Source organism: Catharus ustulatus, chromosome 5, assembly GCF_009819885.2.
Source record: "Catharus ustulatus isolate bCatUst1 chromosome 5, bCatUst1.pri.v2, whole genome shotgun sequence".
Classification (NCBI taxonomy): domain Eukaryota; kingdom Metazoa; phylum Chordata; class Aves; order Passeriformes; family Turdidae; genus Catharus; species Catharus ustulatus.
This window is the reverse complement of record NC_046225.1, coordinates 58,278,484-58,306,387: the sequence shown is the minus strand read 5'-3', so window position 1 is coordinate 58,306,387 and position 27,904 is coordinate 58,278,484. Positions and strand designations below refer to the sequence as shown.

General features: G+C 38.2%; 2 protein-coding genes across 2 annotated transcripts in view; one reads left to right on the top strand and one right to left on the bottom strand.

Moving 5' to 3' along the window:
• Positions 1 to 25,282, bottom strand: part of ADGRA3 (adhesion G protein-coupled receptor A3) — a 55,303-nt gene extending 30,021 nt beyond the window's left edge. Inside the window, exons 1-6 of the mRNA XM_033060321.2 lie at positions 24,911 to 25,282; positions 11,158 to 11,229; positions 4,185 to 4,256; positions 2,797 to 2,868; positions 1,907 to 1,978; positions 160 to 320 (exon numbers count right to left, since the gene is read on the bottom strand). Of these exons, the coding sequence (XP_032916212.1) occupies positions 160 to 320; positions 1,907 to 1,978; positions 2,797 to 2,868; positions 4,185 to 4,256; positions 11,158 to 11,229; positions 24,911 to 25,173 (712 nt within the window). The 5' untranslated portion in view covers positions 25,174 to 25,282. The remainder of the gene's footprint in view (positions 1 to 159; positions 321 to 1,906; positions 1,979 to 2,796; positions 2,869 to 4,184; positions 4,257 to 11,157; positions 11,230 to 24,910) is intronic.
• A 1,722-nt stretch (positions 25,283 to 27,004) lies between these two features.
• The window catches only part of LOC116996846 (cytosolic beta-glucosidase-like), a 36,121-nt gene continuing 35,221 nt past the window's right edge, over positions 27,005 to 27,904 (top strand). Inside the window, exon 1 of the mRNA XM_033060868.1 lies at positions 27,005 to 27,013. Within this exon, the coding sequence (XP_032916759.1) occupies positions 27,005 to 27,013 (9 nt within the window). The remainder of the gene's footprint in view (positions 27,014 to 27,904) is intronic.

The window sequence follows — 27,904 nt, the reverse complement described above, 5'->3', positions numbered from 1 at the left end:
TGAATCACAACTAAAGATCAACCTTTGAAAAGGAGTTACTATTACCATTGTCCTCTAAGTGCTGAATTTTAGGGAAATTAAATAAAGCAAAAAAGTCTGTTCACTAATATTAACAGAACATGGAATGCATTAGAAGCATCAGTTGTCTGGAGTGCTTACCACAGGTGAGAAGTTCCTGTTTAACACCAGTCACTGTTTGTGACTGAAGTGACTTGGGATAGGCACATTTAGTCTCACGTACAGTTATATTTCTTTCCTTTAACCACTGATGCATCCACAGTATGTTGCAATCACAAAGAAGATAATCAGTCTGAAACTCTCTGCAACAAAACACAGACATTTACAGTGACAAACTGCAGAACTCCAAAGTCTGAAAGCTTGACATAAACAGCTGTGCAACTCCTCTCACTGCCACGGACACAAAGGCAACAAGCAAAGTCTAGACTACAGTGGAATTGCCTACCTCTACCTACTGGAAGTTATTCTAATCCTCTGCAGGCTGTACTCTGAGAACAAAAGGACACACTCTCTGAGAAAAGGAATCTTCCCCATGAATATGAGGAGTATTTAATACAGTACATGAAAAAAATTCTAGTAATTTCTTTCATGCAGAGTGTTAATGCTACTTCAGGTGAACAATAAAGAATTGCTTGAATATGCACCATCATAACCTAAGAAGACACTACATTGCTTCACTGTGGTGATCAAATGCTTTAGTAGTAAAATCAACAGAAATAAAACTATTTCAACTATTTCTCTTATTAGAAGCACTATTCACACCATTTTATTCTGCTTTACATGAAAATCATAAGGCTTTTAATTGACTCACGGTCTTCGCTATGTAATTCTGTACTTTCTAGTAAAAAGTCATACCAAATCCCCCACAGATGTTTGCTGAAGTCAGCTAAATTAAGGGATTAATTAATTAATTTTATCTTTTCAGAAATCAATATTTTAGCTGTTTAGAAATAGAAAAGACGTACCAAAACATATGGCTATGTCTACACTGGTTTCTACCTCTAGTTAAAACATTTTCTTTTTCTTTTTGCAGATGTCTAGAGGACAACACAACATCACAGGCAGAACACTACAAATACTAAATCAACATTCCTATGAAAAACCCCATTTGGTGTTTGTTCATATGAATTCATCCAGATAACCATTATTTTATTGGCAACCATTATATTCAGGTTCTCTTGTCACATCTGTGGTGTTCTTGGACAGCAATCTTTATGTAGACAATTAAAATATCAGAAATAACAACTTATGAACAGTTAAAGGGGTGGAAGAGGGGAAGAAATTTTCTCCTTTATAAACAAGAAATTATCTCAGTGTCAAATCCAGAAACAAAAGCTTCTGATTAAGTCCCAACAGAGTGAGCCAACTGTCATGACTACCAGGGAAAAGCATAAGCTAATCATCAGCACTTTTTTTTATAATTTACTTTCTTTCTTACACAAGATTATAACTCATGAAACTAAGAGAGAGCGAAATAACTTGAGGTTGAGATTCATCTACTGTTATGTGTAACACAACTATACTGTTCACAAAGAACTAAGATCTTGCTTGAAAGTATTTGGTCCCTTTGCTATAAAGGGGCAAAATGCTATTTATTTACTATAAATTAATAAATTATACATCCAGACTAAAACTTCTGGAAAGCCAGAAGGGAAAATAGCTTTGTTTTTTCAGAAAAATGTAACAAATACCAAGCAAATTTTGAAGGGAGTTGTATAAACACCCAAATACCCATACATCCACTTGCCATGTGTTTATTCAGAAAATACAGTTATGAGGATTAAAATGAAAAATAAAAAAGTGTAGTACAAGGAGGTGCATACAAAATAGTTTTTGTTAAAAAGACAAATGATCATGCAAATTAGAACTAGATGCAGCAAGTACTTACAGAGACTTTAGTGAACCAAGATGATCAAATGTTCCTTGTGTAAGTGTAGAAAACAGATTTCCAGAAAGATTCCTGAGAAATAGAAGTATCATGACTTGAACTCATCCTCAGTCAAGTGACATGTGAAATAAATAAAAAAAAAACCTCTCTTCAATATAACCCTATGTTTAAAAGTTACAAAGTGCTATTACAACATAAACTGTTCTCTAATACTCCTGGTTTAAGTGAAGAATTTTAAAATTGGAAAAAAAAGTAAATGCGCTAACTTTTATTTAAAGCAACGATTGGCAGAGGTTGAGCATAGATTTCAGGAAGTATGAAATTAATTTTGCTGTTCACAGGGAACTGATGTCTTCCTATTAACATGCTCCAAGAAGCATATTCAATCTATCAGAATGATTTTTATAATATTACCTGTACCACTTCCTGTGTATCAGTGAAAGCACTGCGTGTACGAAATTAACAACCAGGGAAATATTTCGTAATCTTACATGTCTTCCTCTTAAAGTAAACGAAGGACTTAAAAACATGCAAAACAGTCAGCAAAACAGACTGACACCAATGCCACTGTAGAAGGCATGGATACTGAAAAGGTCTATAATGCTGAAATATTTTTTTAAAGAAAATATTTTGTACAGTCTCCTAGTCTCCCTCCCAGCTACACATTCTAAGACACTGGAAAACTGTTGCAAGGCCAACAGATCACTGAATAGTGCGGTTTGGGTTGGCCCCAACACCTGTTTTTAAGCTTGCTACTGAGTAACATACCACAACCATAGGCACGGTCTTCCAAGAATGGGCTTAAATAAACTATTCGCCTTGAAACTAAGAAGGTTAATTTACACAAGGCTAAAACTTAAGTGCATTTATATAGGACCAATTATACTTACAATCTAATGAGGTTTACAAGTCCTCTAAATATATCTGCATTCAGGCAGCCTATTCGGTTATTTGTTAAGTCTCTGTAAATAGAAAAAAGGAAAAACAGGAATAAACTGGTTTGTGTCCAAATGACATACAGTCTGGTAACAGAAGCCTTTGAACAAAAATTCATGAGTAACAGATTGCATGTGTATATTTGGTCTTTTTTAGGCAAACCCACAGGGCACTACTATATGGGTGTATACACATGCACAAAGACTCCTTAATCCATCTCTTAAGTAATTATAGTTTGTCCATATACAATTCAACAAGTCCAGACTTACCAAAAAATTCTGTTAAACAGGCTTGGCTTACCTCCCCTCCCTACCAAGAAAATGTACATATTTGTGCGGTATTTATATATGTGTGTATATAAATACATATATACAAACACAGAGTACATAATTTAATTTTTTAATGTGTCAGAGACCAACACCAATGCATCTGTTACACATAAATAAAACCAATTCCATAATTATACTTCCAATATATACTTAAAAGTTATGTTTTGGTTTTTTTTAATCAAATTGCCAAAAATTCTTGAAGTAATAAAAATTAAGCTTGCAAGTGATAATGATCCAGAATTGGTCCTTCAGTTTTATTTTCAAGGTTTTCAGAAGTGCAATTACCAAAACACTTTCCTTCTGAGTGAGCCAGATCATCTGATCAGTTACAAATGAACACATATACTCTAAAAATTTAAGAAAGAAATCAGGTGAGGGGGACACAGTGGCAATATCAGTAAGACTTTAAAGTTGTAAAAATATTTCAAAAATCTGAAGTATTAAAAGAAAAAAGAAAAAAGAAAAGCAATAATGCTGAGTGTTTGTTTTTCAAGTTTTATCTGGCACACAGAACTTTACAGCCAAAGCATAAATCCCCCAAAACTATGTTAATGGGAATGTTGGCAAAACCTTCAACAAAGTAGCGTTAACAGTGCTGTAACTTCGGTATAGTATTAATAGCAAGGGACTCTATGTTCCACTGTGACCTTTGGAAAATAAAAATCATGAGTGTAACATTCAACAAAACAAGACTTGATGGAATCAAAGCTCTGAATAAACGTCCACCCAGCGCTGTTTCCAGCCACTCAAATACAAAAAGAAAGGGATAATACAAGCAACTGTCAGAACAAGGGAGGCTGCCAAGCCACAAGCAGCTGAGGTTCTTCAGTCGTAAGACTGAAAGCAGACTTTGTTTTATACATGCATGTGTGTATATATTTAGACAGCATATATATAGTCAACTTTTAATATATAATAACTTTGCTGTCTAAACTTCCAGAAGCTAAGACTTACTCTCTTTGAGGAGTTTTTGGTTGTTTTGTTTAAACTGACTAGCTAGATATACTACTTACAGTCTTTTCAAAGATGAAAGCCCCAGGAAAGCTCCTGGATCTATGGTACTAATAAGATTGTTCTTAAGATCCCTGTGGAAAAAAATAAAGACACAGCATTTACCATAAATTACACTTTAAAACAGAGATATTCATAAAGACGCATGCAACTTATCTCAATTTGCTCGAGAACCCCCAAAAAAACCCCATCCAAACCCAACCCTCCCCCCAAAAACAACCCAAAACCAACAAACCAACAAAGCCCCCCAAAAAAGCCCAGAACAAAACATCAAACAAAAAAGCCAACAATACATTTTTACTTTCTCTAACATAGCATCATTCAAAATTCGAAAAATCTGTATTTTTAACTACAAGAAGGAACAGAAAAAGCACATGTATTCCATTAAACATTCTGTCAGTTTGTATCACATGAAATGGTACACAGTCAAAGATATTTTGTCACAGTGTGAACAGGTTACAGCTATGCAGTGAGACACCAGCTTATTACACAGTATGATACAGTCTAGCACATGTTGTCTTCTGTAGCCTATCCAATTTTCAATACTTCAGTAGTGCCCAACATCTACCAAAAAAAGCAAAACATGATCTTAAAAATACACCAAAGACCCAACACTGAAAATTTCCACTTAGGTTGCTGACACAACAGCAAAGCCCTAGTCGAAAATCCCAAACCATCTGGTGAATAAATTTCAGAGTAAATTTCTAAATCTTAACTTCCAGAAACTGTAAGGGGAAATGTAAACTAACCATTAAATTAAACTGCTTTACTAATTGTATAAGTGATATAGGAGTTTTAACTGCTAACTTGAGATATTCTACAAATACAGTTTAAATTTAAAGGTCACAGAAAGCAGCTGACAGCACCTATACAGTTTTGAACAAACTTCATCATTGCACAGAAGTTAAAATTACTTCCAGCTCCCTAGTCACACTAGATTTTTACTTTACTACTATCTGAAACTTCACAGGCACATATTACTATATGCAAAGTTTCTCACTCCTTGGTAATGTCCAAATATTCTATATTTGAAAAGAAAAATAATACCTTAATTCAAAAGCAGTGTTTGAATTTGCAAGAGTAGAAAAAAGATCTCCTACATCTACCACAACATTAATCATTCTGCTTGAAAGAGAACTGTACAACAGGATTACATCTACCATCACACAGATATACATGAGCAAAAATACAATTCATCCCAAGATTTCACAACAGCATTTCCTGCAGACAGATTAACAAATCATGGTACAACAGACAGCGTCATGGCACATGGACCATGCTTGAATGCTCTACCTAAACATTTTAAACATCTGAAACATTAAAATCACCATGCAGTAAATTAATTTTCATATACACACTTCTCTTAACTTTATTTTCTTCCCTTGTGATGGAGGCAGGAACTGCCAAGTACTTCCAGTGCAGTCATATCAGGAGCCTGAAGAACTGGCTCTTTCAGCAGGAGTATAAACACCCTGGCATACCAGACCATGACAAAACTGAGACTAATTAAAGGTATTCATCACTCATTTATCATCAATCTTCAAAGCAGGAAAGAAAAATTATATTTACTGCTCATATTTCAAAATTTGATTTAAAATCACATAACTTCCACTTAAAATCTTACTACTGAAACCACTAAGGGAGAAAAACCTTGACAACATGCCTTGGAAATCCACTAGTCTAGACTAGCAGGGATCTTTAATTTCACTCCTAAATTCAGAGTACTCCTTGATACAGCTCTTTCATAAATCCACTGCGATGGATTCATATCAATGAATGTCTGAACTGTTAAGACTTTTCTCAACCTGCAACTACAATAACTCAGCAGTCTCTGGTTGGGGCTTTTTACCCTTCCCAGGGGCAGTCCTTGGGAAGGCACTAGCTGTATATCAATCTACCAAAAAGCATTTGTAGAGGAAAACTAGGAAACAAGAGAGATACCAAAGGATCTCAAAATTAACAGTGCTGACACGTCTAGCAGCTCTTCAGAAACAATGGAAGATGTTAACACAATACAGGTTGGTCCAACTACCAGGATTGCAGCATGTAGGACAGTCTTTAAATGAAGAAATTACAGTGGTGGTTAAACCTACAGACTTGTATTTCTCACACAAAAGGGAGGTGGGGGGGGGGACACCTCGCTACAAAGCTGTGTTTGGCTTTAAAGTTTTTATTGTTTTTAACACCTATGAATACATTTATATAAACTATATTTTAGTTTCAGCAACAGGAAATTAATACTTTCAGATGTTGATTTTCCTTTGGCAAACTCAACCAACAAGATATATCTATACACACTTATTTGTCCAAATGGAAGAAAATCTCCCCAAAAGAAATGCAAAAAAGTATTTGAGTTAGGGTAACATCTTTTATATTATAGTAACTTTATCTTCCACCTATCAAGAATCCTTCTAAAAAACAAAACAAGGAAAATAAACAAAAAAACCCCAAACAAAAAAACCACTCCCCCAGAAGAACCCAATCAACCAATCAAAAAAACTCCCAAAAAACAAAAAAATCCATCCCCATAACAAAACAAATCACAAGCCAGGAAGTAGAGCAATCTTACACATAGAATCCATTAAAAGATCCTTAATTTTCCCTAAATCTAAATAACACTGTAAATAAGGGTACCCCATCTTCATCAGTGAAGGCCACTAACACATGTTAGGGGAATAGAAAAAGTTTCAAGGGATGTGTTGAGGTCAGCCATGTACTCCAAATTCTGGCTCAAATTACAACTAAATCAGATCAATGGCCTCACTGTTGCATCCAATAAAGGCCTGAAAACCTCACAGGATGCAGATTTCACCATCACAAAACTCTGTTTAACCATTCTCATGACAGAAGATGCTGTTGTGTCAAATTGGAAGAGCCCTTTATCAAAACCATAATTAAGTGGACAAACAGCAACTAATCAGTAAATTTTTTTTTTGTGCCTAGTGTTCTTGTTAAGATGTTAAAAAGTATCTTAATGAAAGGTTACTTATATTTAAATATGGTTTGATATGCAAAAAAAATCCTTTTAATTTTATTACACTTTGTAATGAAACATTTCAGTAGCCAGTTATGTATGATTTAAAAGTGCTTTACGTACTTAAAACTGCACTGCTTTCTGTCTCAGCAAAATTAAGATTGTCTTAATTATTAATAAAGCATCCTGCAAGCACAAACAAACTATGCCTATATATATACATATTGGCATGTAAACATTATTAAGTTTTCTTAACGCCACTGGATAAATTATCTTTTCTTCCTTAACACTACTTGAAAATAAATGTGAGATGGGAAATATATTAGCTACCATGGTCTTTTCCTGTAGAAAATGCTTTTTCAAGAGGGAGATGAAGAGCACAAGGCAAGAAATTACAGAAATAGGTTATACACTGCACACATTAAAAACTCAGCCCATCCTTTCATTGGCTCTCCAGGGTGTAGATTTTATGCTGGAAAATCAAATAAATGCTTATGACCAATTTTTCACATTTCCCAGTATCACCCAATGGGTCAAGCTGGAAGGGATTACAATGGCTCATTTGGTCCAACCTCCCTGCCACATGCACTCATCCCAGAGCACAGAGCACAGGATTGCATCCAGATGGTTCTTGAGTATCTCCAGTGTGGGAGACTCCTGCAGAACCTGTTCCATCAGCGGTAACCTACACAGCAAAGTTCTTCCTCATGTTCAGGTGGAACTTTTGTGCATCAGCCTCTGACTGCTGCCTCTTGTCCTATCGTTTGGCACCACAGAGCAGAGCCTGGCTCCATCCTCTGACACCTCCATTCAGGAACTGACAGACATTGATGAGCTCCCCTCTCAGTTGTATTCTCTTGAGGCTGAACAAACTCAGCTCCCTCAGCCTGTCCTCATAACAGAGATGCTCCAGTCCCTTCATCATCTCTGTCACCCTGCTCTAGACCTGCTGCAGGAGCTCCATGTCTCTTGTCCTGAGGAGCCCAGAGCTGGACACAGCACTCCAGATGAGCTTCACTAGGCTGAGTAGAGGGGCAGGATCACCAGCCTTGATGTGCTGGCAGTGCTCTCCCTAACGCACCCCAGGGTACCATTGGGCCTCTTGGCCACAAGGGAACTGCTGGCTCAGGGACACTTGGTGTCCACCAGGACCCCCAGCTCCTTCTCTGCAGAGCTGCTCCCCAGCAGTTTTGCCCCAGCCTGGGCTGGTGACTGGGGTTACTCTTCCCCTGATTCCTTTGCACTTGATTTTGTTGAATTTTAAATTAATATGAAAACATAATGGAGATTAAAATACTTTGCATCTTTTTGTATAGACACTTTTATTACCACTTAAGAAAGTTAAAATCTTTGACCTGATTACTCTTATTTGCATACTTGTTTCCTCTAAGAGTAGATGCAGACAAAGAACAATCATTCTCAACTCTAATTAACATATATTTTACTTTCCAGTAAAATTAAACTTTTATTTTGCTAAATTTATCACCCTCTTTACAAAATAATGCATTAGCAAATTCACTTTATCATAAATTAACACATATGTAAATATTATTACTTATTAAAACTGTGACTTATGACTATCTGGGGACACCATTTTTAATTGTTCTATTTTTTTCTTGTATGCCTCAAAACTATATCCTTTTCAACAGTAACAAAGAATTATCAGAAGGGGATGAGGTCAAGTGATAACATGTTTGAGTAAAACAATAACCTATAGTGCAACAAGTTGCCAGCTGCAGATACAATGTCCCCAAATTTATCAGAAATATTAATAAAATTACAGAAACTATTTTAAATTATTGACATTTTCATTAAAATTTTCAAGAACTAAACAGGAGAAAAAAGTTTAGTATGTTAACAGAAGAATTACAAAATTGTCAGTATTGATTAAAATTCAATCAATTATTATGCAGATACATGTTCCTGACATATTCATCTGATTTATTAGCCTTTATAAAGGTTTTATTTAAATATATCAACATATATACAATCTCTACCTGAAAACCACTAAATGGCAAATGTTTTTCCTACCAAGCGTAACATCACAAGGAATGAACAAACAAACATGACATGCATACAGAATCTCTCCCCTAGCAAACAGTAAAGTGACATACTGTCTGAATTAATTATTTAAATACTGAGAATTTATTCCTGTTATCTCCATTTCGTCTCTTAAATGAAATGTGGGGAAAAGAATTTACCTACAGAGAAAAAAACATGCATAAGGAAAACAAGTGGAAGCATGAGCAGAAAGACAAAATAAAAATAAGCAAAAAATGTAAAAAAATGCAATTTTCAAGACATGCAAATTATTACAATGAACATCAGGAAAATAATTTGAAACAATATAATATGAATGTTTAAAATAGTTACTGTGAATTTCAACCTGTTTTTGCTTTTACTATTGATTATCTATTGATGTCTGAAAAACTATTTTCATTATAACAGTACTTTCTGTCCAAGGTCACAAAATATGTATAGAGAAAAAAATTTACTTTTACTCCAGTTAAATTTATATGGCTTTTAAACAAGTCTTGCATGTACAAAGGAAAAAAATAAGAAAATATTATCATTAATAATTAGTGAAGCACACTAGTTACTCCTCCATTTATAATGAAGACACCTGGCCATTATTAATCTTTTGTTGATGCATCAATTCCTACAACAGTGCACGATAAAGTGTGTTCTCAATTCTGATGAGACTACCATACCCTCTGAAACACTGCTATCCCACCTCACTTTAAATGCTCAAAACATGCCAGCCTTGCTACTTTCTTTTCCTTTCCATGAAAGAAGATGTTAAAATAACCTAAAAAGCCCTTACAAATGACAGGAGCTAAATGGAAAAAAGCTGCATTCTTATGATTTTAAAAAAAATTAGAATTTGGATTCATGAAGAAAACTTAAATCATTATCTCAAACTAAATAGAGTTTCAAGAATTTCCTGTCTGAAAGTTGCAATGAGTTTCAACAAATAACAACCATCAGCAGATGCCTTTATTACCTAAGCAAATGTCATCACTGCTGATAACCTTGCTTCTTTGGCACAGCAACTTACTTCTACAATAAAGCTCATCTGCCAGTGAAGAGACGCTTTCTTCTGCTATGTGGGAGAGGGAATTGTAGAAGTGTTTGAATTTATTTAGGTCAGGTGACTGGGATTGGAGCCTTCAAGTTTTAGAGGAAGAATAAAATACTTTTAATCCCCTGAAGCCAAAAGTAGTTTGGAACTCTTCCTAGATGCTGTGAGATGATTATGAAACTGGCTACTTTCCCAGTCAAATGGCCTAGAAAAATCCTTATCTCTAAAGCTTATGCGTGCTCCCAGGTAGATCAACCTGCCAATCCTGACCTTCTACCAGCTGGAAAAAAGCTGACTGTAAGAGAAGCTACAATGCTGCTTTTCATCTCATAGGCAATGTATCATCTGTAGGGAAAGTGAAAACGGGAAGCTGAAGATACCCAAGAAGTTACTCCCATCAGATTCACTCCCACCCCCTGTACATTCAGCATACACCAAAGCTGTGAAGTAAGCAGTAAAACTCTTAAAATAAATGTCAACAACAAATCTTTAATAAATACATTCTCTCTTAGGGGCTCTAATACATCTGCTTCCCCTGTAAATATACTTTGCAACAGTTCAACAAACAGTTTGACACTTGAGAAATTAAAGACATAATTTTCTTTACAACATAGTGTTTGCATAATGAAACAACCAACAAAGCAAATCCAGCTATCACAGCCTTCTAGTAAACTTCCCAGTGAAACTGCCCTCTCACCTGAAGGTGAGATTATCCCTTTTTTGCTGTTACATGCCATTCATACTATTGAATAATTCACTAATTCATACTAAGAGAACACTTATCTATGTTAACTCTTCAATCACAAAAAAATACATAAAGATCCTTTATTTAAGACATTCTGTTCTCAGAATTATTAATGAAACAAGCAGTATATCACTTAATTCTTAAAGTGAAAATAGCTTTTCAAGAAGTACTTACAATCTTTCAAGAAGGTGTAATCCAGAGAAGGAACCATTCTTCAGTTCTGTTATTTTATTGTTACTCAAAATCCTGTAAACAAAATCGATCAAGAACAATGTATTGTAAGTTTGGTAACAACATTTTTTGCTGCAACTTACACTTCTTACCAAGCAGCATCTTTCTCTGCTCCCCTGTTTAGCCACACACAAGCACACACTTCTCCCACACTGTACTACCTTTCCCAGCCACCTTCACACATTCATTCTACTACTCGATGCAATCTTTTTAAAACATCTGCAAATAAGCTCAGATAACTCATCTATCCTTTCTTCTCTTAAAGGCCAACATAACCATAAATTCTTCTTCCATTGAAATAACTAGATCAGGCCTATCTTGCCAAGCACCCTATCCTTCAATCACAGCCATCCGCACAGATCAGAGTAGATGCTAATTATCCTCAAGGTAGGAAATTCTTTGTATACCTGATATTTCCTTACTTAGAAGGACTTGCATTCTATACAATCACATAGTTCTCTGTTGGACAAAACATTAAAAAAAAGAAAGCCTATTTGCCTTTTGAATTATGTCAAATTTTGGCTCCTTATGAAAGGGTTTGTGGTACAACACTTCATTCCATAAAAAATGCTTCATATCACTTTTTTTGAAAACACCTCCTGCCAGCTTTATTTAATGTTCCCCAGTTCTAAATAGTGAAATATGCAGAAATCAATCCACTTGCTCTCTTTTTAACACATGCAATTATGTACAAAACTAGATGTCTCCGTATGTAAAAATCATTTTTTACTGAATTATTCTTTACACAAAAGCCATTTGTGCCATCTTAATAATTTCTGAGTTCTTTCCAGCTTAATTACACTAAAAAATTGTGAGGTAAGACTGCCGGCACTGAAAGAGTACTCAACACACAGACAAGTCACAAATCTACATATACTGGAATAATGATGATCTGTTTCCTACAATTTCCCTAGCAATTCCTAACACATAACCTGCCTTTACAACTTGTGCTAAGAATCTAAGATTTCTGGTCAGCTCAATGCCCATCATCTTACATAAGAGAGGAGTGGTTTCGTCCACAATATATTTTTCACCTTTTTACAATGTATTGCTGCTGTCATTTTACTGCCCAATTACTTTTACAAACTTCTTCCAAAATTCTTCACTTTATTCTCATCCTTATTACATCAATCAACTCACTCAACTAGATACACCCCTTACTCACACTGTTTTACAGGTCATTAGGAAATAAATTGTGCATTACAGGTTTCTATGACTCCACTCCACTGAGAAGGATTTACTTCCACACCCTCTTATCCTTTAGCAAGTCAGCTGCTGATCTGATGATCCTCCATTTAAGACTGACGTACTTTTTTCATTAAATGCCTTTGGCAAGGGACAGACACACCTTTTAGAAAAGCATGTTTCATTATAACAGCTGGATCAACCTTGTAAATATTTTGCTGATTCGGAAGAACTCCAAAGAACTGTGGGGAAGAGCTTCTCATTACAGAAGATGCAAATTTTCCACAGTACTTTTGTCTTTCTCCAGGTATCCAATATATTTATTATAAATTCTACTGATTTGTTCAACACAAACATCAGACTTGGAACCATGCAGATGGTGATTCACTTATAAAAATGAACATCTGCTATCCTCCAGTCCTCAAAAGTCATGTTTTTTGAAAAATCATTCTAAGCAAGACTTCAGAAATTTCATCCCCGGGTTCTTCTAAAAGCTCTTCAGTCACACCATCTTGTCCTGGAAGTTTATTCACTCTGTCAGATTGTTCCACAATTTCTGCTATAGTCAGTTCAATTTCAGACAGATCCTCTATCAAATGCATCCTTCATATCCAACATGTCCCTGCACTTCTTCACTTACACCAATTACACCTTCAGGCTGGATAACTACTTCTGCACTTAAAGGTGCAACTATGAGATTTCTTTCCAGTCCACTACATCTTTCAGATGTCCTTTACAACAGCCATAAACCAATCACACACATACACAGACACCCCCTCTTTCCTCCAGTGCATAAAATTTACTATGCAATGACAAGGATTAATACTTCAAAACACACCAAAAATAAGATAAAACTAAAATACGGATGTAGTAATCTATGAAAACAGCACCATTTTGACACAATGGTATATTACACTATGTAGTGTTCTTCTCTAGGTTTTTCAGAAATTACCTCAAGTCTCTGTAGTTAAGACAAACACAGAGCAGGCATTTTTTGTCTAAAAGTTCTGGCTCTGACTCAGTCTCTCTCTCTCTCATCTCATATACAAAGTCAAGACAGCTGAACAAACTGCTTGAAAATCCTTTCATTTCCAGCCTGATGGTAGGAAGGTTTGAAAATTCTTGAAGTTAACCTTAAATCATTCAACAAAGGTAACAAGTTCTGATGCTAAAATGAGCAGATTCCATTCCTTCTTCTCACTTTCCCATCATACCATGTATTTCTGAAGATCATGTCAAGTCAACCCCGGTGCCCACTGCTCTACAAGCTGCAAATGTTGAACTAGACATTTATCCAGGACATCTCCCAGGTGATTTATTTATATGCCAACTACGCAAGTGTGATCACTCTAGTACCCTACAGAGATAGTACCAGGTGAAGACTGATCACAGGAATGGTGGAAATGAAGAAGGGGGAAAGAGAAACTTAAAAGTATGTTGAGAAATTGCTATTGTATTGCTATAATGCCTGTGACATCTGCTAGAGTGTCAGCTAAGAGCATTTCCTCTTGTGAAAATACAGTTCTGTAGTCCAATACCGTAAGTATTTTTAAATTCTTTTCTGTGCCTTTCACAATGAGATTATTGTACTTTTAATTAAATACTTGAGATAATTAGAAATATGGCATCTGTACCACAGATACAACTGCAGCAGTTGTTACAAGCCTGGGGATCAGGTTTTGCATCAGAGCTACGTACTGGTAATTGTTGAGTTGAAAAGAAGGGAGAAGGACAGAGCTAAGTGCTGCAAAATTCTGGAGAGCAAATTTAAGTTTTGTAATGGAATTTCTTAAGAAGATATCCATATAAGCAATGCTCTTCGTGTGTTCGTTAGCCCATTAGTTAGCATGAAAATGACTATTAAATGTTGAATGTATTATGCTGTTTCTAGCCTCAGGAAGACACAATTTTATCTTCACAATTAATACTTTTTTTATTTTATTGTTGCCTTTTATTGATCAGCAGTATTCCCAGGTTTGCTTCAGAACTGTAAAATACTAAATTTTTTATTTTTATTTAATGCCAAGAATAAAAGCATTGAACTAGAATTTGTGCTGCAGTGACGAAGAACGAGTAACTTCTTATGTCTCATTGCTTTAAGTTTGCTCATGTTTCAGAGGTTATTTTTGTAATTTAAAACAACTATGGAGCTGCAAGTTTAGATTTTTCAAAATGTAATGGTTCCCATATGTACTTTGCATGGGCCAGATATGTTGCAGGTTCATGGATTTGTCATTACGGCCTTATGTAGTCTATCTTCACCTTTACAATCTATAATTTTTTAATCTAGTCACTTTGAATGCATATTTTTGTACTTCTAGTTAATCCATGAAGATTAAAAGGAGTTGAGCATTTCTTTTCATCAATCATAATAAAGTGTTTAGCTTAAGAATGCCACATAAAGTATGTTTTTGTGAGTTTTGCTTTCTGTATTTACCTTTTGTTCACTCTTCAGTTGTTTAGCAGTGAAAACTGCAATATCTTGTTCCTCTAGAGTGCTGGAGATTATATCCCATACTAATTACTGCTTATGTCGATCACTATTGTGGCTTTTCCTTGTGCACTGCCACAGGGCACATCCAGTGGTGCAGAACAGCACTGTCCTGCAGATCTCCAGGTTGTCCTGGACAAGTCAGATGCCAGTGCACTGTAGTGCAGAGCTTTTAGGTCCCCAGGGAGCAGACCACCAGCTTTGCTTGTTTGTGTGATCCAAGCTGATTAACCAGTTTTGGTTGGGTTGCACAGCTGTCACTTCTGGAGTAGGAACTTGACCCTTTAGCTAAGTGTCAGTGTGTTCTAGGATTTATCCAGACTCCAGGTGACTGAGGGCTGTGCTGTCTTCAGGTGTTTTGCCTAAGAGTACAGTCTGTGCCCTCTGCTACGTCATTTCAGAAAGAAAGTGCTTTGACGTAGGGGGAGGGAGGTTAGAGTCTAGACACAGAGTGAATAAATGCAGGAAGATTGGATTAAGAGGCGGAAGTTGTTGCTGGGAGTTGGGACGGAAGTGTGGGTTTCTTTAAATGGATATCTCAGTTATGGAGGTGGGAAACCAGAAAGCTTAAGACGAAATGAAGGCACAGCAAATAAGGTACTGAAGGTTGAGTGTAAACTGGCTTGATGTGAGATCAGCAAGACTCTTGGAAATTCAGCCTCTTAACTCCCAAATCACTAAAGACAGGATTGACATCTCTATGCCAGCAAGAAAAGATGGGTGTTAGCAGTGTTATAACACAGTCCAGGAAAAGTTCTTCTATTGCTGTCCACATGATGTGCTGTTTCCACCTGAACTATTTCGGTCAGAACAGAACAAAAACTCCTTATTAGCTTGCCCATGTTGTTAGAGAGCTTGTTTTACCTTGAAACTTAGTATCAGGCAGAGTTTTTGCAAGTTATGCTTAGGTTTCTAAAAGGGTCCTGTCAGATATTCTGGACAACTTATTCCAATACTCGAGCTCTTGTTTTAGCATAACAGCCTCTGATGTTAATAGGAATTTAAAGCACTTCTCAAATTTGTGTGCTGATGGGCTCATTGATGTTTCTGTGGGTTCCAGTGACCTGACTTACAGTTGTGTGCTGGAGATCCCCTTCAACCCTCTCTTCCTGCTTCTGACACAGCGATCATGAGATGAAAGGGCTGAGTAGAGAAGATCTCACCCTCTGAGCCCACTCATGAATGTTGCATCAGCATCCATCTGTTGGTAAAACTGTAGCCTAAACTGGAGCTGGTGTGTTCACACCTTCAACTCCCAGTCTGTCACTGTGTGAATGTTTGTGGGTGTTTTTCCTCCCCTCCCTGGCTGCAGTACTAGCATTCATCTGGCTCCATGCCTAGTCAGTTCAGGGAGCTAAGCTATCCAAAACTGTTTACTTCTGTAGGATTAGGATATAAATTTTTGTAAATGTATCTTTGTGTGCCAGCAGCTGACAGGAAGTGCATGTTAACTTGTCTAGACAAAGCACTTTCTAGAGAGCAGGTACACCTGATAGGAAATGTGAATACGTGTGAGACCGGGTGTGGCAGTCTATACTCTAATTAGTACTACTGTGATATGACACAGAGAATTTATTAATTTATTGGCCACAGCTGCTAAATTATAGGAGTGGCTGGCAAGGCTTTCGTGTGCAGTGTTTTGTAGGAATCAAGTTGCTTTCTTGCATGTATGTATGGAGTTTTTCTTGGGTCAGGTAAACTTGCACTGAAGTGCAGATCAGTAGGAACCCCAAAAAGTATACAAGCTGGTGGCTAAGTGGGAAAATCGGGAGGGAGCAAAAGGTAGTAAAACAATACAGTTATTACAAAAAAAAAAAGTTGATCATGATATCTTAAAATAATGGAGGTGGTATAGATATAACCAGGGGAGAGAGAACTTGGAGGAAGCTTCCTAGAATGATGTGGTCACAAGGGTTAGACTTCCAGTGCTTTTTACTTGCTTTAACTAAAACAGAGTTAGTGTTGGAAGAAATTGTGCGTAGCTGTGTCCTCTGAATTTTCTCTTTGGTAGGCTTTTGAACCTTGGGATGAGTACAAGAAAGAAAGAAAGAAAAGTTTGGTAATTTTGTAATTTCACAAGAACTTATTTTGAAATTAATGTGATTTTCAGCAACACTGCTATTCATTCTTGTATTCTGTTTTGCCCCTCAGTTCTGTCCTTTTCTAAGGTGATTTTTATTTGGTACTTTTACATAGAAAACTTGATGTGTTGCTCCAGTGATCGGCACTGTATTTAAGTAGAAATAATTTCTGTCCTTAAGAACAGCTTGTTTTTAATGAAAAGCAACAAATAAAGCCGCATACTGAATATCAAGAAAAAGATTCTTTAATGGCACTGCATAGTGAGCATCGCTGCTTGCATGATCCGGGGATTGTGTAGGAAAAATAAAGATTCCTCATTAGATTATATAAATTTAGCATATTACAAGTTAAAAATGGAGCAGTATAAACAGATACAGTTTTAATTCTGCAATTTCATTACTTCTGAGAGGTTTAGTTTACAATTTTAATATTGTTTAATATTCATAATAATGAAATACTGCAGGAAATCTTTTATCTGTTGCAAACTTCTATTTTGCAAATGTTTCATTGCTAAACTTCCTTAATTATAATGGTTTTGTAGAATTGGAAAATATTGTCTCCTTTTGTTAGTGTTTTGGAATGATTCTTAGTTCTTTCTCCTTATAAAGCTTATGGAGTACTTCCATTTCAGAGTTACTTTTAAGCAAGTACAGTTTGTGTTCCGTTCAGTCTAGGTTTCTAAGTTTCTTTTCTTTTGACACCAGTAACTCAAGAGAAGGCAGAATACTAACTGTTGAAAAGTACTGGCTTTATATCCTTGTTAAATCACAGTTTCTACAAGATAAACTTTGAGGAATAGGTTTCTGTTTCCACGTTCACAACTTTCAGCAGAAAGCATTTTTCTTGGTTGTTTGCAGATGGTTATTTTAATCTGACTTTTGCTGGTGGCCACTTTCCCAGTTCTTAACAGTATATGGTCACTGTGAATTGATCTGATTTATTATTGATTTCCTGGCTCTCCATTTGAGTCTTTCAAAAAGTGTTTTGGAAGTTACTTCAGTATTCAGCTAACACACTGTTGCCCGGCTTCATACAGGGCTCTTGGTGGCCATTTTGACCATTTGGTCATAGTGTTAATGGATGTCTGTGTGTTTTAATAATATCCTCTGGATTAGGATTCATTTGTGATGTTAGGGGATGCATTACAAATTACTGTCTAGTTGACTTCTGTCTTAGTGATCACTGTTTTATAGCTGACAAGCCAAAATTGTTTCACAGAACAAAATGTTTTCTACTTAGAGCTTATTACCTCATTTTAATGGTGAAAATGGACCCAGCCATGATTTTTCCCTCTCTCTATGAGAAAGAGAAAATTTAGTATATCATCTTTAGTATCTATTGCTAAAATTCCTCACAGTACAAAGGATAGACTTTGGGTTTGACTGCATTTGTGTTTTGTATGCTGGGCATCTACTGGTAAAGGTCTCGCCAATAAGTTAAGAGTCATAGTTGAGTTTCTTTGCAGTTTTGCCAAATTCATCTGCCAGTTTATAGAGTAAAATGGAAAATTTGCTTTCTAGACCAAGATATATTCAACAAAGAAACTTTTCAGCAACGAAATAGGTCTTTCTACAGCTCTTCTGCTCAGAGGAAGAGGAAAATGTTTCCTTGTAAGGTGACTTGAGGCATCCATAATTCTTTCTAGAACCTACTTTTCAGCTGCTTGTTCTTCCAGGTCTTTTTGTGTCAATTCCCATGGCCACGTTTTTTTAATACAGGAAAACACTGTCTGTGTTAGTTCCACAGTTTATTTTCTGATTTTTAAGTGTTGGATAAGCAAAATGTGCTTGTTCCAATAAGGCATTGTTGATTATTTAAAAGAAAAGAAAATAAAAATCTCATACAGAGCTCATAGGAAATACGGAGCAACAGTGACAGGCTGCGGAAACCCCTTCATGAAATCTTCAGGGACATTATTTATGTTTCAAAGTCATTTGTTAAAGAGTTGAATAAGATGGGGATGAGTGCAGCTCTCATCTCAATGGTAGCTCACTGCTGTTTTCTCTTTAGACTTCTTAATGATGGAAAAGTTAGCATATTTTCAAAATTACTTGCCTCTTTGGAAAAATTACAGTCTTAAACTAGTAACTTAGAATTATTATTGATCACAAATAATATCCTCTGTCTAAGTGGTACATAACAGTCCATCATGTCATTGCACATTAATGCACAGAAACTGTAAAAGTGACCATAAAACATCTACTTTGAGGTGAATGGTTTATTATATTTTGTCATCTTGTGCCACATCTCTTAATACTTCAAATAATGTATAGACTATATATTAATAGCAAATTTTGAACTGCATTTTTTCAAGATTGCACAACATTTTTGGGTGATTAAGTGTTTTAGGTTATATGGAGTGTTGTAAAATCTATCATTTATTGTACTAAACCTTTATGGTTGAGTAACTAACAGCCTCTGCAGAGAAAATACTAAATCAGTCTGACTCTAATTTGTAAATCACACTCAAGAGAGAAATTTACCTTGTACCCAGATATTCAAAGGCATCTACGTTAGGCCTGTTATTTTATAGGCAATGTCAGAAAACTCTTTTTTTTTTTTCTCCTTACAGAACTGTTATTTTTATTTAGTTTAAATTTTGTTCAGTCAGTTATAGCTACTTTTGAAGTGGTTCCAGCTTCATTTTGAATAACTTATTTTTCTGGAAAAAATACAGGTATATCAATAAATCTTAAGTCAATTGTAACTGAGATACAAGTTAATTTCTGTGCTACCAAGGATTATAATTTCCTTGCTTGTGTTGACTTAGATCAAGGTTTGCTTGTGAATATCATTACGGTTTTTTTTTCCTTAATTTCTCCAGAAGTCTGGAATTGGTATGATTTTTTTGTTGCTGCTGCTGTTATGACTTATGTTCAGTTTTCATTAACTATTAATGATTTTTTATAAGCCCCTTCATTTACTTCTTTATATATCATCACTATTTTTCTTCATGCATACATTTCTGAAACTGGGAAGGAGTTGAAGCAAAGATGTACGTTATTGGGTTTACTCAATGGATCCAGTAGCTACCATTTTTGAAAATAACACTCACTATTTAGGTTGAAACCTTTTTCTCCTTGAGTAGAAGGGGAAGTAGTTTCAAAGACTTTAGGATGTGTAATTTTAATGCTTCTGGTTAAATTATACTCGTTTTGCGGGCATTCCAATTTGTAGATTATTATTATTATTACCACCAAACTTGCACTCTTGCAAATGTGTATACTGGTTTTGTGTTAAATGTTGTGCCATTCTTGATAAAGATTCACTGAAATACATGCACATTTTTTAAAAGCACCTGGGCTTCCTTGGTTTCTACATGTGTTTTCAAAAACAAGCACTGTTTCATTTGTTCATCTAGGTTATCACAGCTGCAGCCAAGGAAAAATTTTCCCTATTTACAGAAGAGTAATTTTTTTTATTAAAAAGAAGTATGAATCAATACAATAATTGAATATGAGATTGCATGAAGACTACTGCCAGTTACAAAACTACCATGTATGTTAAAGTCATTACTGCAGCACTTCATGAAATAGGAAAACACTATTCAATCTTGACAGTGCATCCCAGTGGACACATATAAACCATGTAACATAATGTCTTCCAAAGCTGAGTAATTTTTCAGATAGAACTAAATATTGCAATTTAGAAGAAAACACTGTTCATTTGGTCATATGGCTCATTGCTCATATTGTTCATATTGTGACGTTGGAATTTTCTTACTCGAAGTATATACAAAAGTGTATACAATAAGAGAATACTGCATGTACTCAATATCCTATAACAAGCTCACAGCAATGAATCCTTGTTGGAAAAGTACATACAGAAAAACAGAAAATTTATTATCTTCTCAACAAGGTAAATGACACATTAAACCTGATAAAAGTATAGAACACAAGCCTATCAGTAAATTACACACTAATGATTTTTAGGAGTCAGATGTCACTGATAAAAAGGCATGTACCTGTGAATTACTACATTGTGGCTACAGCTCTCAGGTACTATCTCTGTACTGCCTTGTATTCATGAGTAAGATGCATTTTGCATAGTCTGTGTATCCACTGGTCAAAGAAAATTTTAAGTTTTAATGGGGATTATTAACACCTCATACCTTCAAAAATGTTACCACTGCCCAAATTATTAGTACTGAGTACTTTAACAGTCTAAAATTGACTATTCCAAAAAAAACCTCCAAAAACTCTCCCAAAAAACCATAACCACCAAACCAACAGCTATCAAAGAGTACCACCTAGTTAGTAAATAGAAATGTACTTTAAAAGAGGCCAACTTCCACAGACACATTTACATACATGACTCAGATAATTACAATGGAATTACACATATATCACATTTGTGATACAAATGGCTTCTTGCAATTTTGCTTTGAAACTTTTAAAACTTAAATTTGTGTCATAAATAGAAAAATTGCAGAGATATTTGGAAGTCCAAGTAAGTATTTGTAGGACCTTCTCAATGGATGTAGTTTGATGCGATTTAATTAGGAGCTGGACAAAAACTGCAACATTTTCAGATGTTTCCTAACAGCCACCCAGTTAAAGGTATCTTTAAAAGCTCTGAACATTAACCCAGGCAAATGTTCCGGCTTGTAAATCCTAACGCTTTTTTAAGTGCAAACACTGATACTCCTAGGCTCCTATGAGGATATGTGCTTAGGCAAAGTTGTTTGCAGGGCAGTAAGCCTGCAATTCAGGAATGCAATTTTTTACTGAGTACATATGCTTTTCCTTTGCTTATTTAGATTCCTTTTCCAGTAACATATGTAACAGGTAAATAACATTCTCAACAAATAAGCTTCATGAGCTTGTCTTCAGTGGACTGAGACATTCTCTTCCAAAAAGCAAAGTAATTGCTAAGAGCCAATAAGTTCAAACAAGTTTCCCCCATCATCATTTTAGTTTGCACCAAGAAACAACAGCAACAGATACTTTATCTCAGGCTTCTACTACAAGAGTAAAGTGCATTCCTTGCTTAAATGTGCAACATGGCAATGCCTTCAATATCTACTGAAATAAAGAGCATGGCAGACAAACCACAGTTAGCAAAACAGGGTGAATGTATCTTCAAACCAAAAGCATTTCACTTGTCTGCTTAACTTACAAAGGTTAAAGCCATCGATGGTGTTCATGTAGGTACACCCTTCATTTGCATCCAAATCAGGAGTCATTATATAACGCCAGGAAAAAAGTCCCTTCCTTACCTATAAATGAACTTGAATTCACCTTACTTACTCTGCCATAAACACATTTCCATACTTTAATACTCCTCGTGTCTACTTTTCTTCCTCAATCATGAAACAGCTATGTCTGCTTTTCTTCTTTAGTCATGAAACAAACTTACTTTATCTCTTAGCAGATGAAATCAAATTAGGATTTTTTTCTGAATTGTAATTGAAGATTCTCATCACACTGACCTAATTACTGGGGCAATAACATATTTTGTGGCAAACACAGCCCAAGGTATTTTGTAAGTGACCTTGCCCAACTTGTATCATCATTAACCACTAGCTATAGTGCTGTGCAAGAAAGAACTTGGCCAGCATCCCCAAATACTATTTGCTTACCCTATTTTTCACTATTTCTCTTATTTTCTCACTTTTTAGAGACTATTATCCTCAAAAGTATTTCACTGGGGAAAAAGAAATGCTCAATGCTAAAGGCACAGTAGCTAATCTTCTGAAAATCTAAGAGCTTGATAAGGAAGAAATCAGTATTTCCAAAATGCATATAATCACTTCATTTGCATCCTTCCTAACTCATTCAAAAACAAGAAGTTATATAAAACTATATAGGTCATTGCATTTAAAAGTGATTTGAACAAAATAGAGCCAATATAAAAGAAAATTAACTGAATTAAAATGTAGCTGATATACACAACAGTGATCTATTTTAAGCTACATATCTCTGCAGTGATCCAGTAATACCAAAAGATGCAATAGAAATAGTACTTAATAGATGAATCCCAAAAGAATCAAGATTCCAGATAACTGAGGGTAGTTTGACTCTAATCAGACAACTATTCACCAAGTGCTGCAATTTTAAGTATCAGCTTGAGGGGGGAAAACGTCATTTTTAGGCAAAAGATCAGGTAACAATTAAACTAGGCACTACTAATCAACATGTTAGTGAAGTGGCATTTGGTGATAAATCCCACAGATCACCAACACTTTCTATCTAGGTTAACATGGATTTGGTAATAATGTGGGTTTTTTTAAAAACACAACAAAACAAAACCTCTGAAAACATGGAAAGCCATGCTTCAAGTTGCCTTGACAAACATACAGTGTTCCAAACCTGAAGACAACAGTCAGGGTCTCTTGGAAAAACGAGGTGATTGGTTTAACAATCCTTGCCTTATATTTAAGCAAAATTTTGAAGTTGTATGCTCATTGAATTGCATCAACACAGTTACATTTCCTACAAATAACAATGAAACAATGACATTGTTTCTTGCTATGTCTCCTAAAAAGTTGAAACCAGAAAAATGTTTCAGAAGTTGTTATGAACTTGAAAGGCTGATTAATTGAAAGCTACTAATTAGTGTATGTAGATATGCTCTAGATATTGAAGGAGTATGAAAATCAAGATGAAACATGAACCATTCTTCCAAATTCTTCTGTCACTGCAATGCTGAACAAAGATCCACTCACAGCAAGGCTGCTGTGTTTGGTATCTGCTTGTCTTTCACAGCGATCGTAGCTGTGATTCAAGTTTTTTGAACCAAAAGAACTCCACAGTGAACTTCAGCAGATCAACTAACATCTACTTCTATCAAAATTTTTACGGATAATACCATATTCATAACGTTTAATCAGCTGCAAAGCATTTGAGGCTAACAAAGACTTAAGAGATTTGTTGACCAAACTACTGTCACTCCTGCTTTTTGCCTTCTTTTTTACTTCAGAAACTTCACATAGGAACATCTATAATAATTTCTCACAGTAATTTAGAAATATTATCTGAACCCTTGCAGACTTCCAACCAAGAACAACTACTTTAGCCTTATTCAGCCCCCATTTTTTGTGTTCCCTCTTCTCACAGGTCCAGGTCCATGCATCTGTTGGGCTCACATCTCACTAAGACTTCTGGAAGAACACTCTTCCTTGGTGTTTCAGTGCTGTCAGTGTTCACAAAAGCAGCAGACTGTTGTTCTCATGACAGCGCATTCTGTACTTTTTAAATGTTGGATTACTGGTAGAGCTTTCAAACCTGCAATTTCCAGCTAAGTAGATAAATATCTTAATCTAGACCCCATATTTCAGCTCCTTTTCATTGACTTTCTTGCACACTACTTGGCTGCACTTGCGTCTTCCCATGGCAGCACAGGCACAACAAGCTTTTCTAAAGAAAGGGCAAGGGTTCCACTTTTGGACCATCCAGTGATGAGATCCAGTGCTGAGCGATCTTGCCCGTGCCAGAGGGATTGGACCAGCAGATCCTGAGATCTCCCTTCCAACCCAAACCATTCTATGAACCTCTTTGCTAGAGTGATCCGGTAATGTCTCAGGAAGGAAAACAACTTGCAAAGCCTCTCTTTACAGGCGCACACTTATGTCTAAGTAAGTGGCACTTATTTTTTACTTTGGATTAGGTTGCATATCCTGTTTGAAACTTGTTATTCGAATGGATAAGCAGGGATTGCCTCCGCACAAAAACAGCCCGCCTACTGAGGGATGAAGGAGGGAGAGTTGGGGATGCTGTTCCACGGGACGGTGCCTCCCCATCGGTGAGTTACGGGACACTTCGGCTCCTTCTACAACGACCATCCCGGGAAAGTACCGGAAAACATGAAAAGTACATCCGCTCCCGGCGCTTTCTCCAGCGGTAGAGGCGAGTCACCTCCCGACCGGCTCCCACTCCCCCTCCGCCCCGTCCACGTCGCACCGAGGCTGCCCACCCCCCACGCGGGGACGGTACTCACAGGGTGACCGTCCGGTTGGGCAGCGCCTCGGGAGGCAGGACCTGAGCGAGCTCCAGGTTGCTACAAACTACCTTCACCTCCGCCGGGCCGCCGGCCGCCGCTTTGCCGGCGCTCTTGGGACGCCCGTCGTACTTGCAGCCCGGAGGCAGCGCGGCACCGCCGCCGCCCAGCACGGCCAGCAGCAGCAGCGCGGGCAGGAGCCGCGCCGGGCGGCGGCGGCGGCGCGGCGGGCGGCAGAGAGCGCGACGGCCCCGGGGCAGCATGGCGGGGCCGGGAAAGACCCTGCTCCGCTCCTCCCGGCGACGGACGGGCCGGGCGGGAGAGGCCGGAGGGAGGGAAGAAGAGGGCTCCGGTCCGCCCTGGCCTAGCCCCGCGGGGGCGGTGCCGCCGCCATGCGGTGCCGCGGGAGCCGTGGGGCCGCGGCCGGCTTTGTGTGGCGCGGGTCGGGCCGAGCGCGGCGGCAGCAGCGCCGCCTCCCGCCGGGGCCGGACCCCGCGGCACCGAGCGCGCCCGCCGGGCCGCGGCCCCACTGCGCAGGCGCAGCGCTGGCGGCCGGGCCCCCGCGCATGCGCGGTGTGGGGCGGGGGCCGCGGCCGGGGTGCCGGTCGGGGCTGCGTCTGTGCCGCAAATTCCCTCAGGGGCTGAGCCTGTGGGTTCTCCGGGGCTGCCGAGCCGTGCGGCCCTGAGAGTCTCCGTGAGCTGTGTCCTGCTCCAGAAAGCGCTTGGGTTTCCCTCTCCTCTGCTTCCATGACTTGGCTCTTCCCCTTCTGCTCCAGTTCCTTAGTCTTGCAAGGGGGACTGCTGCTGTTTTGCTTCATGGAGGAAAGACAATCTCCCGCCTAGCTGCCAAGTGGCTTCAAAAATCATAACCCCAAGTAAATAGTACTTATAAAACATTTTTCCTCAAATTGTCCCTGTAAAATGAGGCAACCAGTTACTCCCACTCGATAGCAAGAAGATATTTGAATATCTTTCATCTCAGCTGTAAATAAACCACACACACAAAACCCCATCTACCTACCATGTGTTTTCGTGGCACACTTGAAACTGCTTTTCAGAGTGTAATTAGGTCATGTTCTCACATTTCTTTGCAGCCAGGACAGCCAGGCACAAACACTTTTGTGCCAATGACAGCTGAAATTCTCAATATGTTCTTTGCCTCTGGTAGGTGTGAGGATAATAAAATAACTGTTACTGAACTCTCAGTCAAATTACAAGAAGTGGCAGGACCTACTTAAAAAATTTGACAACAGATTTTGCAGAACCCAAAGGAAGTTCTGCTATCTAACCGAGAACTCACAGTGCCCCATCCTTTGAGAAGAGAACTGGCAAATGGCACCCTGCAAACTACCTGCTATTACACAGAAATACCAAAATACCATTTTAGATATTGGCAGTAACAGCTGCCAAAGTGAGTCTTACAAAATCTCTAACCTAAGATGTCCTTGAATAATGCTGAACACTCAGACTGTGCTCAGTTTTAAATGTAACCTAACAAAAGATACTGGCAAACCATTGGAATTGTGAATTGGAGCAAAAGGAACAAGATTACAGTAAAAACTTCACAATCACCCTTTACTCCTAGACTCTATGTCCTCCTACAAAAGAAGATGAAACAAGTTCTAAGTAGTGAAATTGTTGACCAGAATGCAAAGAAGACATTGGTCCCTGAACTTTATTATGATGTTTGTGTGCCACTGAGTCACTCAACAGGACCAACCTGATCTGGGTGAGATTCAAGGCCGCTGTTACACTTGAACTAAATTAGGTCAGACACGCAGAGATGTCAGACATGCAAAGTTGTCAATCCCTTTTTGTGGAGGCCGATAAGCCTGCCACGGCTCTGGCAATGGACCCCCCGAGCTGCCAACACCTTTTTGCTCTTATGCTGCAGTTATACTAACTATAAGAGAAGAGAGGTCTAATTAACATAAAATTCACCAGTGTACAGGTAATTCTTCCATTCTGGGCTCTGTTTTAAACAAATGCAAACTGCACTGTTAATTCACATTGGATAAGTGCTTTGTCTCATAGAAGCTTATCATTTTTGATCTGGCACCAGGAGTTGTAAAGCTGGATTAACTATATCAAACCATGGCCAAGGTATGTTTTCCCTCAGAAGTAGTGATGGGTTAAACAGTTCTTCCCTTTTGCTGCTTTCTTCCCAGAGCCTTTACCTACATCAATAACATTACCCAATTTTCTGCATAACCACATAAGAAGTTTGTGCTGAGTGATGGATCAGCATGGAGATAGGGCATAAACTGCCAGTTTGGACTATTGATCCAACCAGAATTTTGTTTTGGCATCACCACAGAGATCACACATCACCACAGCTAATGAAGATTGCACTTCAGTGCTACTGAAGGAAACACTCGCGTATTTTTCTCAAGCTACAGTAATTTCACGAATACAAGCCGCACCAATTTGACCAAAATTTTGGTGGAAACCCGGAAGTGCGGCTAATATTCCGGGGCGGCTAATCTATTAACAAAATTCTAAAAGCTGCCAACACGGAAGTGAGAGCCCGCGGCAGCCCCAAGCCAAGCTGGAGCCCGGCCAGCCCCGGCAGAGGTGGGAAAGCCTGGCAGAGGCGGGGCCAGCAGTGTCGGGGGCGGGCGGCAGAGCCTGAGCCAGCAGGGCGGGGGAGCCCGGGAGAACTGGGGCTAGCAGTGCAGGGGAGCATGGCAGAAGCAGGAAGGCCGGCGGGTGGGGCTGCCTGGCAGCGGGGGAAGCCCAGCATAATCGGGGCCAGCACCGTGGGGGAGCCCGGCGGTGCGGGGGCCTGCAGTGCTGGCCAGGGCGAGGAAACGCGGCGGCGGTGCAGACGGGAGGGGGCGGCCGGCGAGCCTGGTGGCGGCGGCGGCAGCCCTGCCGGCGGGGCGAGCGAAAGCGGCCCTCGCGAAAGCGCCGCCGCTCGCCGCGAACCGCGAGCCGCGAAAGCGCCGCCGCTCGCCGCTCGCCGCGAAAGCGCCGCCGCTCGCCGCGAGCCGC